The sequence below is a fragment of the Pleurodeles waltl genome, chromosome 4_2, assembly GCF_031143425.1.
Source record: "Pleurodeles waltl isolate 20211129_DDA chromosome 4_2, aPleWal1.hap1.20221129, whole genome shotgun sequence".
NCBI classification, from domain to species: domain Eukaryota; kingdom Metazoa; phylum Chordata; class Amphibia; order Caudata; family Salamandridae; genus Pleurodeles; species Pleurodeles waltl.
The window spans coordinates 666,303,864-666,318,536 of NC_090443.1; the positions used below are offsets into that span (position 1 = coordinate 666,303,864).

At 42.6% G+C, this 14,673-nt stretch overlaps 1 protein-coding gene across 1 annotated transcript in view; it reads right to left on the reverse strand.

Moving 5' to 3' along the window:
• DNAJB4 (DnaJ heat shock protein family (Hsp40) member B4) overlaps nt 1–14,673 on the reverse strand; it is a 140,368-nt gene that overhangs the window by 91,164 nt on the left and 34,531 nt on the right. Inside the window, exon 2 of the mRNA XM_069232225.1 lies at nt 11,392–11,966. Coding sequence (XP_069088326.1) covers nt 11,392–11,966 — 575 coding nt within the window. The remainder of the gene's footprint in view (nt 1–11,391; nt 11,967–14,673) is intronic.

Sequence of the window (14,673 nt, forward strand, 5' to 3'; positions counted from 1 at the left end):
TCTGACCACCATCACTGGCGGTCTTTCGGTGCCCCCTTACCCGGCGGTCTTTAGAAAAGACCGCCAAAGTCAAAATGAGCACCTCGGTCTATAAAACCCATGCTGTAGGCATTATGACGACCCCTTCTGATTGAAATGCCTCTCACAACCATAGTAACTGTTAATGGTGAAAAGACACATCACTCATCTGAAGGGGTGTCAAAAACTAACTAAAGAGACCACACTGTGGGTGGCTAGACAACTCCTCCAGGTATCTATTCTCTCAGGGCCCAAGTGGTGGGATAGATTGGGGATAGCTATACTTGAATTAAGTACTCCAGGGATTGTAAAATAAGCTGGACCACTCGCTATGGCGAGTCATTTTTTATGAGGTCAAGCTATTTTTAGAACCTACACGCCCCTTCTATTGAGTGGACAAAGAACAGGTGTTCTGTCCAGACAGAAATTTATTTGATGCCTTTAAATCTTATTCTTGTCACATCTGCTCTGTGTTCAGAATTCCAGGATTTTGTAAAGTGAACTGTCTGACCTGTGTGAAATAAAAGGCTGTGCGTATCAGGTCTTTCCTATCACACAGCATTTACATAACTAAGTCAACTTAGCAAACACTGAAGTTCTGTTAGCTGTTTGTGCTATTGCCTGTTTATTGCAAATGGCATTAAAATGTTTCATTTAAAAAAAAACTAAATTAATGCGAAATCATAGGCTAAAATATGTGTTCCATCCAAAGTCTAGTCAGTCGATCAGGAAAATGTTTGAGTGGAAATCTGTTTCATTCACTTGTGAAGACAATTCACAAAGGATGGTTAATGCATCTCTTGATAATAGCCTTGCAAATAAAAGTTTCACAGAGAAACATTCTGTACATCTCAGTGGTCAACCAGTACAAGTACTGACTGTCTAACCTGGTTATGAAGGTTGCTAAAAACTGACAGAACACTGCCGCAGTTTGATCAGGACATAGTAACTTCTTGGCTCAAGCCTAGTACCAGGTATGCTATTTTCTACACGTTTATGGCCAGAGTGTGTATATTATGGCTGAATTTATCTTCTAAACTTAAAATAAAAAGCTGCAGCTACCAACCAGCACTTTACTGAATAGACTATTCAAATTCACTGATAAAATGGGGAAAAACATGTGTTAATTACTGCAAGAAAATTTTGCATCCATGCTGAAGTACAAGGATTCTGTCTAGGTCTCTGTCACTTGAAACAGTTGACCAAGGAGCCACATTTATTGGGCCCAAGAAGACTTTATCTGAATGATAATATGGGCAAAATTTCTTAAAAACGTTATCAGTCACTGTGAAGGTGGAAATGTCTATTGACACTTCCATGACCAGTCAATGAGCAACATATTTCCCAGGATGACCCAGAAGTTAGCTATTTAGGACATATACTAATACTGTGTTGAGTAATGCCAAGTGGCACCAACGTGGACTTTTGAACTTACAGACAGATGACAATGTAAAATCCCTGTCATACTGTGTAGTTGAATTAGTCTGAATTGAGTCTTAATGATTTGTTCTCCATGGCTTTCTGCTGGGCCCAAAGATCCATTGACCTTGCCAGGCATTGATTCTGTGAAGGAAGAAGCGGGCCAACACCCCATGCAGGCTTTGCCAGTATTGGGGTAAAAGCCAATCATCTGAGGACTGAGTACCTTGTTTCCGGTATCAAAATCCTTACAGATTTGAACGAGTTCTGATGGATTTGTCTTTAGGGTGTTTGTGATCACTCACCACCAAATCAAAGTCATACAGTCGTCTAGGTTGTCATTCTTTATGGTCTACCATTTCCCCGAGTCAGTTGTTAGGCAGATGAATAATAACTTCATCAGCATACATGTATAGTATTACCCATTTATAATGAAGACATGTAGTTACTGGACACCTCTATAGATTGAAAAGAAAATGAGAAAAGATTGATTCCTGTAGGACACAGAAAGTAAGTTTATGGGGTTGTTAAGTAAATGGGGACATTAAGATTGACTGGCCTATATCCTCAAGGAATGATTTCAATCAGTCCAGGATTGTTCCAGCAATCCTAATTTCTCTCAGTCTGCTTAACAGGACGGTACATTCTGCAAAACCTTTGACTACTAGTGTCCGTGAGTCATCACAGACAATACACTGAATTCTCTACTATGCCCTTCTCAGGAGCAGTCCCAGAAGGTCTAAAAGGCAATTTCAGTGAAAAAAGATTTCAGCTGAACTAGTAATATCTTTTCTAACAAAACTACAGCAGGAAGGATATTGGGTAGTTGTCCTTTGAATCATCCACTTTGGCTGATAGGTTTTTTGAGCAATGGTTTTACAAAGCCAGTTTCCAGACATTTGGTACAATGTTGAAGGCAAATGAGCTGTTAGTTAATTTAACTCACCGTTGCTATGAAAAGGTTTGAGTATGTTCATAATGAGGAACAGGCAGGAGTCATCTGGAGATCTGGGTGTCAGCAATTAAATGTCCTTTAGCAAACATGCAGTGAGTATACGTAAAGGTATAGACCAGGGGCGACTCCTCCGCTAAGGCGCAGGAGCGTCACCCCGCTATATTTTAGATAAAATAAAAATAAAATTAGAATAAGACTATGTTATTATCATTTTATTTTTCCTGGGAGAAGGGGCAGGGCGAGTCTGAGAAGGATGGAGGGGACCAGAGGAGAGCTGGTGACAGCAGCATCGTGATTGGCTGGGAGCCTGTGTGGCGTGCAGCCGGGAAGAGGACGAGGACGGAGGGGAGACAAACGCATCATCCCAAAAATAACGTGTTTTTTTTTTGTTTTTTGTTTTTACTTTGATTTACTTTTTTTGTTCCACGTCCTCCCCCCCCCTCCCCCCTCTCTCCCCCCCGGCAACCCTGTCCTGCCCACCCCACCCCATCACCCAAATTTAGTGGCAGCCACCACTGGTACAGACTTTTGTTCAAGTTCAGGACGGGTTTTAGAGATTTTGACAATGAAACAGGAGATGTTGACTCAGAGTTGGAGGGATGGAATAATGGTAACTTTACCTACTTTGGGAGCCAGTAAGTCGGCAGTTATATGGAACAGCTACAGTTGGGGTGTACATGATTCTCTCAGAGAAACGGTGAGACATAGCTTGCTCCTTCTGCTGTTTACATGTTGCATCTAGAAACAGAAGAGGACTTTAGGCTCTGGAACGTGGTGTTTCTCCTTTTTATGGCTGCCTCACTGAGCCCTACCTTGAGTTTGACTAGATAGTCTGAAAACCAAGGGTCCATCGAAGTTCTATATATTAATGGCTTGTTTCAATGCAGTGCTCGCAGCATTTGATCCAAAACCATGGGAATGCTCTCAAAGAAAATGTTAAATAGAGTAAGTAGTAAGTCGTCAAACGATCTCTCTTCACAGTGAAAGTAATTTTTCCTACAGGCAAACCACTGTCTCTTCAGGCTCATGTAGTTTGGGATGATACTTTCCTCTTCCCACCCTGAAAACACACTTTTACCAACATGTTGCTGTTATGCACTTACAAGTATATCTTTAGTGGCAGGCTACCTGCAAAGATGTTGTAAATCCTACAAAGGCTTGATTTTTTTTACAAAACGTCTGCCTGATTACATCATCTGTCACACCCCTATCTTTCTCTTTTCTTACCCTCATCTGAAACATATAAAAACAGGACTGCACGTCAGCTTGGTAGACATTTGGCAAGATCCCTGCCTGCAAATCCCCCTATTCTGTTCATCAGGATTTCTCATTTAAACGAGGAGTTACACTCTTTTATGTGTGTATGCTAATGGTCTCTTTGAAGCCTACCACGTCTCTTATGACCGGCCTTATTCATGCTACATAAAACAAGGGTATAAATAAAAATAAACTTCAAAGTTAAGCTTGTGTTTCTTTTAGCAGACTTCTAAAGCAAGCATTCACCGTTTGAAATTAAATGTCCAGAGACTGGTCTGGCATTTGTACACAGAGGATAGCCTGGCAAAACTCATGCCTAGGTTTCCAACACTGTTTACTTTCTTGAAATGATTACATTAAAAAATAAATCTCGTGTTTTAAAACCCCAGAAACTTGCCCTTCACCACTGACACTGCCCACCAACTGGATGTGGTACCAGTAGTGGCTGGTGAGGTTTGTGAGTGGCGGGGCTGGGTCTAGTCTGCAGGGTGGAGGGTGAGGGTGGGAGGGTGTTTAAAAAACTGTATTTTCCAGCTCTATGTTTTAAAATAAAAAGAACAAAAAGGAATAGGTTTCAGTGGACTAGCTTGTTAGGCAAGCCTGATTTCCTTCTTTGGCCATGTGTGCAGCAGTCAAGAGGTTTTTTGATTTGGGGTTGGTATCGCCCACACAAATTGGAGACTGATTTTTAATGAGTAATGTTTTTCTTCCGGTCAGTCACAACCTCAAGTTTGACAGTTCTTTTATAGAAATATAAAGGACACATTCTTTATTTGTATATGGATCTCAGCAGAAAGCAATGGGAGAGGAACTATGCTTGCAGTTAATTTCATAGTGAATAACAATAAACCAACTATATTCAAATGCTAACGTGCGCAATAGAAGTAGCCTTTGTAACTTTCAGCACAAGGCCAGCAAGGGTTGATTAACAGACTTTACATGCCCCCAGCAGTTGTCACCTAATTAACTGAGTAAAGCAGAAACAAACGATGCTGTAGTATCCCCTACATTTCTGCCTGGACCTAAACTTAACAACAATTTATCCAGGTGGCTAGCATAGATGCCAGGCAGTTTCAACCCAATCTACTTCTTTGTCCTCCAGCAATTTCTAAAAACAAAAGTACAAATCCCAGAATACAACTTTGCCATTGACTAAAAAAAGCAAAAATAGCTCAATGTGTCTCACAATCCTTCCTGAAATTGATCTCGTTACTATACATAGCTACGTTGCTCAAGTTGTGGTAAAGTGTCACTTAAAAGTGTCGCTTATAAGCATTTGAAAGTCACACGCAAACGGCAAACGCACTCAAAAAATGGACATGTCACAAGCAGTCTGGGAGCTTGGCAGATATGATGAAATACAGTTACAAAACCACTACCTCACCACCCACCTAAGGCACAGTGAAGGCCCTGTAATCAAGCGTGTGCCTGCACTGACGCGGAGGGCGAGATCTCTAGTAAAGGCGCTGCCAGGTTCACCAGGCACCCACACAACCGTATTTGTTTGTTTAATAGGTTTGACTGCACTGAAACCCAGCCCTTTATTCCCATTGCACTGCACATCAAATACAGATATTAAAAACTTCAGGTAACAAGGACCATACCTCACCTTAAAAACAATACGTGCATTTAACAAACATAAACAAGAAATTAGCCAACGCCATTTGCTGTTTTCTTTGGTGTCTTTTTTTCATTTCCATCGACGTGCCTGGTTGAAATGCTCTCTGTACCATGTGCATTTGGTTCTGTACTGGTGCTTCTGTTTTCATTTACTTTTAAAATGATCTGGCCCGTCTAGTCTGCAGAGGTGATTTATGATTTCGGGAGGGATGCATGCATATATGCATAATTATATTAATAAAACAGGTAACGTAGACTAGGTGAACAAAACACTGTAGCAAAACTATGTTCTATATGTAGGGTGACGAGGCGTTCCGGATTTGTCACAGCAGTTCTGGTTTTTCACCAGCTGTCCCAGCAGATTTTGGGAAATTTAACTTATGTCCAGGTTTTAGAGGGTCCCCTGAAAATGATGGGAGGTGATATTGTTTGTTTTCCAAAGCAGAGATTGTTAACAATGTAATTAACATGGATTATACTGGCTTTAAAAACTGCATTTTATGTATGTTCTTAGTATCTCTTCTGTAACTCTGTGCTGATGAGCGCTCTCATTCTGTGGGCTCATTTGAAGTAAAATTGTAGTCCTTCTTCTATTTTTGTGAAATGTCCCGGTTTTTGGCTTTAAAATTCTGGTCACCCTATGTCTGTGTCACAACTTAATATATATGCCCCTGCCTGGCACCTGGAAACAAAATGGCGGATGGACATCAGTTTGACCATTTTAAACATTTAGGAGCGGGCTGGCAGAAACCGACATCTTGTAACAGCCACGTGTGTGAGTGCATAGGGTTCTTCAGCCTGGTATGAAATCATGCATTATATGCATGCATACTCTTGCCATTAATGTGTAGTGTAATGTGCGGACCAGTGCTTAATTTGTAAATTAAAATGTGCTGATGCCCAAAGCTGTCCTCTCAAACAAGCAGCTGTTGCAATTAAATGTTCGAGCACAGATCCGAGCGTAACCCTAAAGCCACCTCAGGACCCTTTAATCCACTTACAGCCACTCCCTCCCCCTCAGCTCACTCTTGCAGCTTTCTGCTTTCTCTTTTTGTGAAGCTTTCTGGTTTTTCTCTTCTTCCGTCTTTCCCATATGTGTCTTTTGCTTGCAGTAAATGCTTGAGGCAGAAAAATAAGTGCCGGCCCTCAAATATTAGTGCCGGAGCGGGGCACGAGAAACCACTGGCTCAAATGAAGCACTGGTGCAGAAACAGTGCAAAGCATGATAAGTGGCCTCTGAGAGTCCCATTATATATTCATAATCCACTCCTGCGGCAAAATGGCCCTCCCCCAAAAGTACTGCAGCTGCACTACCCCCCGCATAAAATGGGCCCAATTACAACTAACCAAATGGGCCTAGGCCCAGTAACCATTAATTTATTTTTACGGTCTTTACCTGGTGAATTGCTGAGTGCCGGCCCAACTCCTTCACATATATCAATGAGTCACGACAGGAACCTGCAGTGCTTTCAGTCTAGCACGTCACTAGCTGCCGGCACTGCAGTAAATCATGTGTCTGTCTGAACAGACATACAAGACATGCACTGTTGCTAAAAGGGTGTCATGCACTCACATGTGGCAGCACTGGCAGTCTCAGACACCACTCAAATCGAGTCTGTACAGACTCAATTTCTTGGCCACATCTCTGCCACACCTTTTCCCAACTTGTCACAGGGTGGGGTCCCACCCACGCCCTGTAACAAGTTGGAAATGGGGGCTCCTGGGGTGGCATCCATCGGATGTCCACCCACCGGACAACTTCAGGTGAGTGGTAAAACCCAGGCCCGTGGGGTTTGCTTATTGGCTATTCCTCACGGGTGGATGGAGTAACGGTTAAAAATAACCGTTAGTGGGCAACGCGTCATTCCGAAGCTGTGGCCCTATAGTGCAGGTGAAGGAAATGTTTTGGCAAAAGTTTAGTCAGGTTTAAGGTTTGCGCTATGGCAGATAAAGAGGCAGTGGTAAGGGAAGCGCTTAGGGTACTTTGTGAGGCGGGTAGGGAGGACCGTATCCAATCGGTGGTGTTTCAGCAGCGATATTAGCTTGTTTGCCACCGCAGCAATGTACTAAAAATTATACTGCTTGTTGCCTAGGGGACGTCAGCAAAGAGAAAAGGAAGGTTATCGAACAACCCCAAGCAGCAAGCAGCTTACCCAGTCAGGCATCTTCAATAAGTGAAGTGAGACGGGGCCGCGCGTGCGCACCAGGAGATGCTGGGTGTAGGACTGAGAGTGAAGGGCGGGCCCTGGGGGATTTCCAAACAGTAGACCAAAGCATCCAGCAGCGTGCTGCATCAGCACCGCCCGCTGACCATGATCTAATTTACACAAGGCAGTGAGGAGCACATGAAAATGAGCGCGCTATCAACAGTATGTCCAAACAAGTTGGGAAGGTGAATGTGAACATTTTTAAAAGCCTTCTGCAACAGAAAGGGCTTTTTCAGAAGCTGCTCCAAGTGATGAGAGAGCGCTTCTGCTCATGAGACCTTTGTGGGGTGAAGGTGGGGTAGAATGTAAGAAGCCCCAAAAAGCTACAAATAAAAAGTCTAAAGAAGCAGATAAGGGGAGGGGTTTCTGAAATTGTAGAACAGAGTGAGATAATTGATGTAAAAGTGCAGAAGGATTTATCAAATAGAGGGTCAGGCGAAGGATCTTGTGAAGGCGCTAGTGGTTCCTTTTCGCAGGCAGGTTCTGGTAGATGGTTATGGGTGTCTGAGACAAGTGAAGTGAATATGGAAGGCTTAGATCCTGGCAAACTTAGGGCCACACCCCCTGCAGGTTTTGGTGACTTGCAGTGTGAAGTAGGGAGCATGCTGCATGAGCCGCACAGATGCAGTGAGGAACAGCAACCCAGGTTGGGAGCGACCTGGGGAAACCGGCATGAAATGAGGGAGAGGTTCGGAGCAACGGCTGCGACAGCGAGGGAGTAACAAATGTTGGCATCATCTGCATTAAAAAACAAATGCATAAATTGGAAAAGTTTTGATGGTGGTGTGGCAGATGGGGAACGTCCAGGTGTTAGTTTCTGTGATGTGAGTGAGGTCATGGAGTATGAATTGGACTATGATGAGGAGAATGAAGAATTGGAAGAAGGGGAGATACCTTATTGGCAAGGGAATAGAGAACCAAAAGAAGTATTGAAGAAAAAGGGGTCGGGTGGAGGCTAAAAGCTTGTCCAGAGATCAGATCTTACAGGTTGGAACAAACGATACGGATAACACAGGTCCCACAGGAGGTATGGGACCGTGTTGATTGAGAATGTTGGAACTGATTGAGAAGTCGCCAGCAGAGAGCACTAGAAGGGCTTACAGAAGAGCTTGAGAAGAATTCTTAAGCATGGGTGCGACTCGTAGGGATCGAGATGAACAGGGCTGTTTGCAAAGAAGGGATGATATGCAGACCTTCATAATGAACAACATTGATAAAAATATTTAGGCCACAACTACTGCTGGTAAGTTAGCCGACTTGAGTTTCTATGGTAAATATTTCTGGAGGTATGAGCCTTCAGCTGGTGAAATAGGTAAGAGGTCGCTGCAAGGATGGGCAAAAGAGAAGCAGAGAGACTGGTAAACTAGGGATCCTATCTCCATGAAATTGTTGGTAAGTTTGTAAAAATGTTTTTCAAAATATGAACAAAGTTTGTTCAAGTTATGTATGTCATGGCTGTTTTTTTGGAGCATTTAGAATATTTGAGCTACTGGGTAAAACGCAAGAGGGGGGTCTAATGGAAGAACACATGAAGGCTACGGGTGAGTATGTCCAAATTTTCCTGGAGCAGTCCAAGACAGACCAAGAGAAAAAAGGGGCAACAGTGTCCCTAAACAGAAAGGGAGGATTGGTATGCCCAGTAGGCAAATGGTAGAATTTTAAAGCAGCTAAGGGAGGTGATTTGGATTTTGTCTTTATTCATCAGGACAACACAAGTCTGACAGCATCACAAGTTTTGGATGTCTTGAGGAAGGCGCTTTGTCACATTGGCTTAGAGCCATTTCGTTTTGGCACTCATTCTTTCCATATAGGTGCAGTATCTGAAGCTGCAAGACTAGGGTTTTCAATCAAAGAAGTGAAGAAACTGGGTCGTTGGTCATCTGAGTGCTGCTTTCGGTACATTAGAGACATTGAGGATGCTTAAATCGTTAGGAGTATCTAACATTTTTCTCTTATTTCAGGTTGTGTAGCAGGCCCATCTGTGGCTTTTCAGTCAATTTGGGTAGTTGGACACTCTTCGTTAAGTGGGCTGCAAAGAAAGCTGACCGCAGACATTTTGGAAAGAATTTGGGTTTCAGAACTGATGACTTAAAAATTGGGTGTTGGTGAAGGGGGGGGGGGGCATGAGATGGGAGCAGTTGCTACCTTGTTTATCAAATTTGGTTTATGTTAGAGCTTGCCCTGATGGGCTTCTTTTGCATTTAGGTGTGAATGATTTGGTACAATTGTCTGGGTTGGGCTTGATTAAAGAAATGAAGAAAGATCTGGACATCATTGGGAGGTTGTGGTCAGAGACAAAAATAGTGGTAACAGCTTTATTGCCTAGAAGAGTTTGGAGGGGTGAAGTTAAATATGCAGCCATGGAGAGGGCTGGGTGTAAGGTTAACAGGGTGATGTCACACTTGTGTAAGAACAGAGGACTAGCTTTGTTGGAGCATCATGATATTATGAAGGAGGAGTTTTTTTTTCAGGCAAGATGGGGTACATCTTTCATTCATGGGGACAGAATTGTATCTTCTTGAAATAAGAGAAAAAGAGGCATCAACCTTGGCTACCCAAAGATGGTGCTGGTAAAATAACTACTGAGGATAACATTTTTGTTTCTTCTTGGATCAACGGCAAGGCATTTTTGTGATGCCTACCTGCTTGGGCAGCAGTTTTTCTTTCAAAACAAGTTTACCAGGTATAAGTTGGGTTAAAAAACTTGAAAGCTGTAAAAAAAAATTGGGGGGGGGGGCAGAGGCAGGAAATAACTCATTGGCAGAGTTTTTCCTGGTGGCGCAGTAAACAGGAAGGATTGGGGGCATTAAAGACTTGGGGTTGGCAGAGGGACACCGGGGAGCGATGGGGGAGTCTCGGGGAATGTAAGTGAATGTAAGAAAAGGAATGGGGACGATTGAAGCATGTAAGACTGCTCTAGGGATCTGTGTTGTTTGGGGGAGGTTTGAGGGTGGGGTGTTAGTTTTGGTTTTGTATTACTGAGGCCATGGGTTATACATTGTAAAATGTTTTAAAGGTTTCAGAACTGCTAACCTGACCAATAAAGCAGCCTTTTACTCTCTTAAACACTGCCTGGTTATTTTGCCCTCTCGCCCAAAGGGTGGGATGACAATACTATCCACTCACTGACTGACGCTTAGCCTAAGCGCTACGGGGCTTGCATTAAATACACATAGGGCTATCTTTACGTCCACATCAACAGGGGTGGAGACTGGGCCTTGATGCTAGGTCTCTGCCAAGCTGGTGACCTCATAGGCATCAGGGCTGTGAGACTGTCAGCCCAGCACATACTTAGACTTTGGGCCTGCCCAGAGGGCATTGCATTGTTATGATCGTCAAGCATAGCGTCAACAACTCTGGTGTCGGTGAGTGGGCCAGACAGGTCCCCCCGTTCTATAAACTTACAAGGGGAGATTTTTTAAATTAAACAGCAGATTTAACATTACAATGATTGATTTGTTTTTACTGTGAAAGTAAAGGGGGAGGAGCCCCAATGCCCGTGCACAGAAACCGCTGCGTTTGGCACGGTATTGGGTCAGAAGAAAAGAAAGAACAAGGGAATGAGACAGGCAAGAGATGTATGGACTGGAGTGAGGATACATACTGGGGATCTCATGGCCCTATGCCCTAGAAAACTGTGATCGCAGCTCCTGGTCTCACCACTGTGTCTGTCAAGATTTCCTACTGTTGACAGACGAAAAAGAGAAACATGAAAATAAAATGTTTAATTTAGGGACAAAGACATGTTAATTACAAAACTGTACAGACTGTTCCTGGGCCATATTTGTTTCATGTTTAGAACTAGCAACCACAAAGATTAACGCCCTCAGCCAAGGACAATAATGCTTAGTTAACTTTACTGAAGCACCTTACCATTTGTCCCCAATATTATCAATATAAATATTATTAACTTACCTCTCTCAGACTTATTTGCACATAGTAGATAATGTTTGAGCCATCTCTCTTAAAGTGTGCATGTGTCTTATCTTTAATGACAAAAACAATATCTGCAGGGATGGTGTTGGGTAACTCATCACCTTCGTTGGGGAACGTTATCTTGGTACCTTCTTTCCATCCTTTTCTAATTTCAATTGTGAGAATTTTGTCCTCCGTTCGGATCGTTCGCCCATCTGGGTTTATCCTCTTCCTGGAAATCTTCATGCGTTTAGTACCACCATTGTATATCTCTTCCAATGATACTCTCAGTTCATGAATAATGGGAGGATCTTGCTTGCGTCGAAGTTGCCCACCCACTTGATTTCTTTCTCTAGGAAATCCATTCATGCTGAAGCTACTGAAGGCACTAAATGGATCTCCATCCACTTCCATATCTTGATCATCCCGGCGGCTTGGCATCCTCCGCCCAAAGAACACCTCGAAAGGATTTGCTCCTCCAAAAAAAGCTGCAAATGTGGCATGTGGATCACCATGAAAAGTGTACTGGAAGCTACCACCTTGTCCATCAGGTCCTCCAGCTCCCCCTTTCAATCCTGAAAGATATAGGAGCACAAACATTTAGAAATCAGGCCCTGAAATATAATAAAGTCAAGGAAAATATTTTTGGCATTTTATGTCATTTAAAAAAAACAAGAACTGAAATTTCAACCACTGGAATTCTTCCATAGTAAAGGACTTTTCGCACACAACCTGCATTTTAACATGAACGATTTGTACTTTGTGAATACTATAAATACATTCATTCTTGCCAACAATCTCCTAAGAGAATATGTAATCGAGTAATGAGTGATCAATTTAGTGTTATTAGCTGCCCTTTCATTGTCAGGAGGGCGACTTTGAAACTGTAATAGAAGTTTGTGCTCCTAATGTACTGGTGATGTACTTAGCAGTGTAACTGAAAATTACTGTCGTAATGTTTGGCTGGGAAAAATCCCTGTTTTCCAAATATGAATAAGGTAAGCCCATGTAGCACCACTTCATTTCTTTCCATAATTAAATTACAAAGAGTTTTTGGGAACTTATTATTATGCTTTAGTGACCTAACTGAAGAGGCAGTCTCATTCTCATGTGTCTATGGGAAAGGGTCAGACTGGCAACATATGTCAATGGGCATTTCCCAGGGTTGGGTGGAGGTGTGAAGCCTTGGGAGTTGTGTTTTTGAAGGCCCGTAGCCGCTGATGCTTTTGTCACTTTCACCGACTGGCATAGAGGAGGCATCAGCAGTGAAAAGGGAGAGAAATAGATAGATGGGGAGATGGAGAAAGAGCAAGAGAACAGTATAGACAAAGAGAGAGAGAAAGAAAGAGAGAAGGGGAACAAGACGGAGGTGGGTGAATGAGAGAAGGTAAGAGAGATGATGGAGAGGGTAGAGCGAGAGGTAGATGATAGGAGAGACATGAGGAGATAAAATGATGGATGAATAGAAAGAAGGGGGAGTAGGGCTGGTTTGAACATTTCTATCTGGCCTGTTACTGAGTCCCAGGCCAGCCCTATGGACATAGAGACTATTGCAGTATTTTATGGCCCAGTTTAAAGCCAATGACCCACCCTCGTCCCCAGACAATGACCTCCCCACACCTAGGGAAAAACTCCCTGGGTTCAGGGGTGATTATTTTTTGTTTTTCAATTTAAAACTCCCAATTTGCAAAATCTTTAGTAAAGTTTGGTAAACAGCCATCAAAATCAATTGGAGCCATCCACCAACCTTTTTGCACCTTGATCAGAACTCACCAATATGGTCAAGATACAAAGATCACAGCTGGGCAGCTGGTGATCTCTAAATCTAGCAGACATAGTCAGTCTGAGTGGTGCAGGTAATCTCCTTTAACACCCTGACAGACTATACTCTGTTACTACAGAGCAGGCTGGTAGTCTTTCCAGTGATCGTATCGGCTTTTGACTATAAACTATTAAATGTTGTTGTACCTAGTTTTACCTAATAAGTGAGACTGGAATTAAAAATATTTTTATCACAAGGTAAAGGTTGACCAAACTTGCAAAAGATTAAAAAAAGATTATTATTATATAAAGTGACCAGACCAGGATGTGCTGGTCTTCCTCCTACATATCCTTAGAATCAATGCTTTCAATAGTATGGTGATAACAGTAGTGGTGGATGATGCATCCACGGTCCTTGAACTGGAAATAGTCTACAGACACTCATGTTTATGATCATTATTTAAGTAAGCTAAATTTAAGATAAGAAGCCTTTTCTCAACATCCTCACATGTTTTTGATTATCTAAACAGAAGGTTAATTGATCCTCTGGCATTAATACACATCACATGAACAACATTGCTACCTGAGCACTACACACATCTCAGAAACTGACGTTTTAACATTGTTATGGAGAGGCAGCCACTATTTCTGCAATAAAACCCTTTGACAGAAAGGTAGTCTCAATAGCAATGAAATGTGAGCATATTTGTTGTGGTGGGAATGTCCCCACTGATAGATTTGCAAACATGTTCCACAGCCCAACCCACCTAGCAGATGTTAAGGTACTGAGACACAAAGACAGATTCAGTTGAACAGAGGGGCACACAAAACATGCCCTCCTTACTGCATGGGATGGCTGTCCACATACCAGTTTTTAGGCTCTTGGCAGCAGTGGCAGCGAACTGGTTTTAAATCAATTAGCTTTGAAAGGTACGTGCAGAGAGAGGAAGGTTGAAGAAACAGTCCGGAAGAGGAGGTGAATAGGCTATAGTTGGGGGTTATGGGTATAGGCACATAATTAGAAGGGGCAGTGGTAGGACCGTTGTTTGTGGAAAGCAATGATGTTAGAATCAGAAAGATGAAAAAGAGAAGACAGAGAAAGAGTGAGAACTAGTAGGAGATTTTTCGGAGAAGTAGGAGGAAAACACAGCAATAAAAGTTCAACCTTAGAAATAAAATAGGTAGCAGAATCAGAGATAAAAGGAAGAGAAAAGAGACCATGCGAGGGAGAGTTGGCGAGCTTGTGAGAGATAGCAAATGTATATAGTGAGGATGAGGAGAAAGAGAACTGATCACAGTTTGAAAGTAAGATTCCTTGGTTAGTTAAAATATGAGATGATATGCTCCTTAGAGAGCAGAAATGCCAACAGTAGAGGAGCACTTCTTTTCCCAAAGACACCCTGCTTTGCTAAATAATGCAATGGGCTGGCAGACTTAGCTGGGTAATCATGACAGATTAGGTTTGTGGATGGGCTTGAGAGAATTCCTAGTTTTCTTGAAACTTTGCAACCCGAGTTTGGT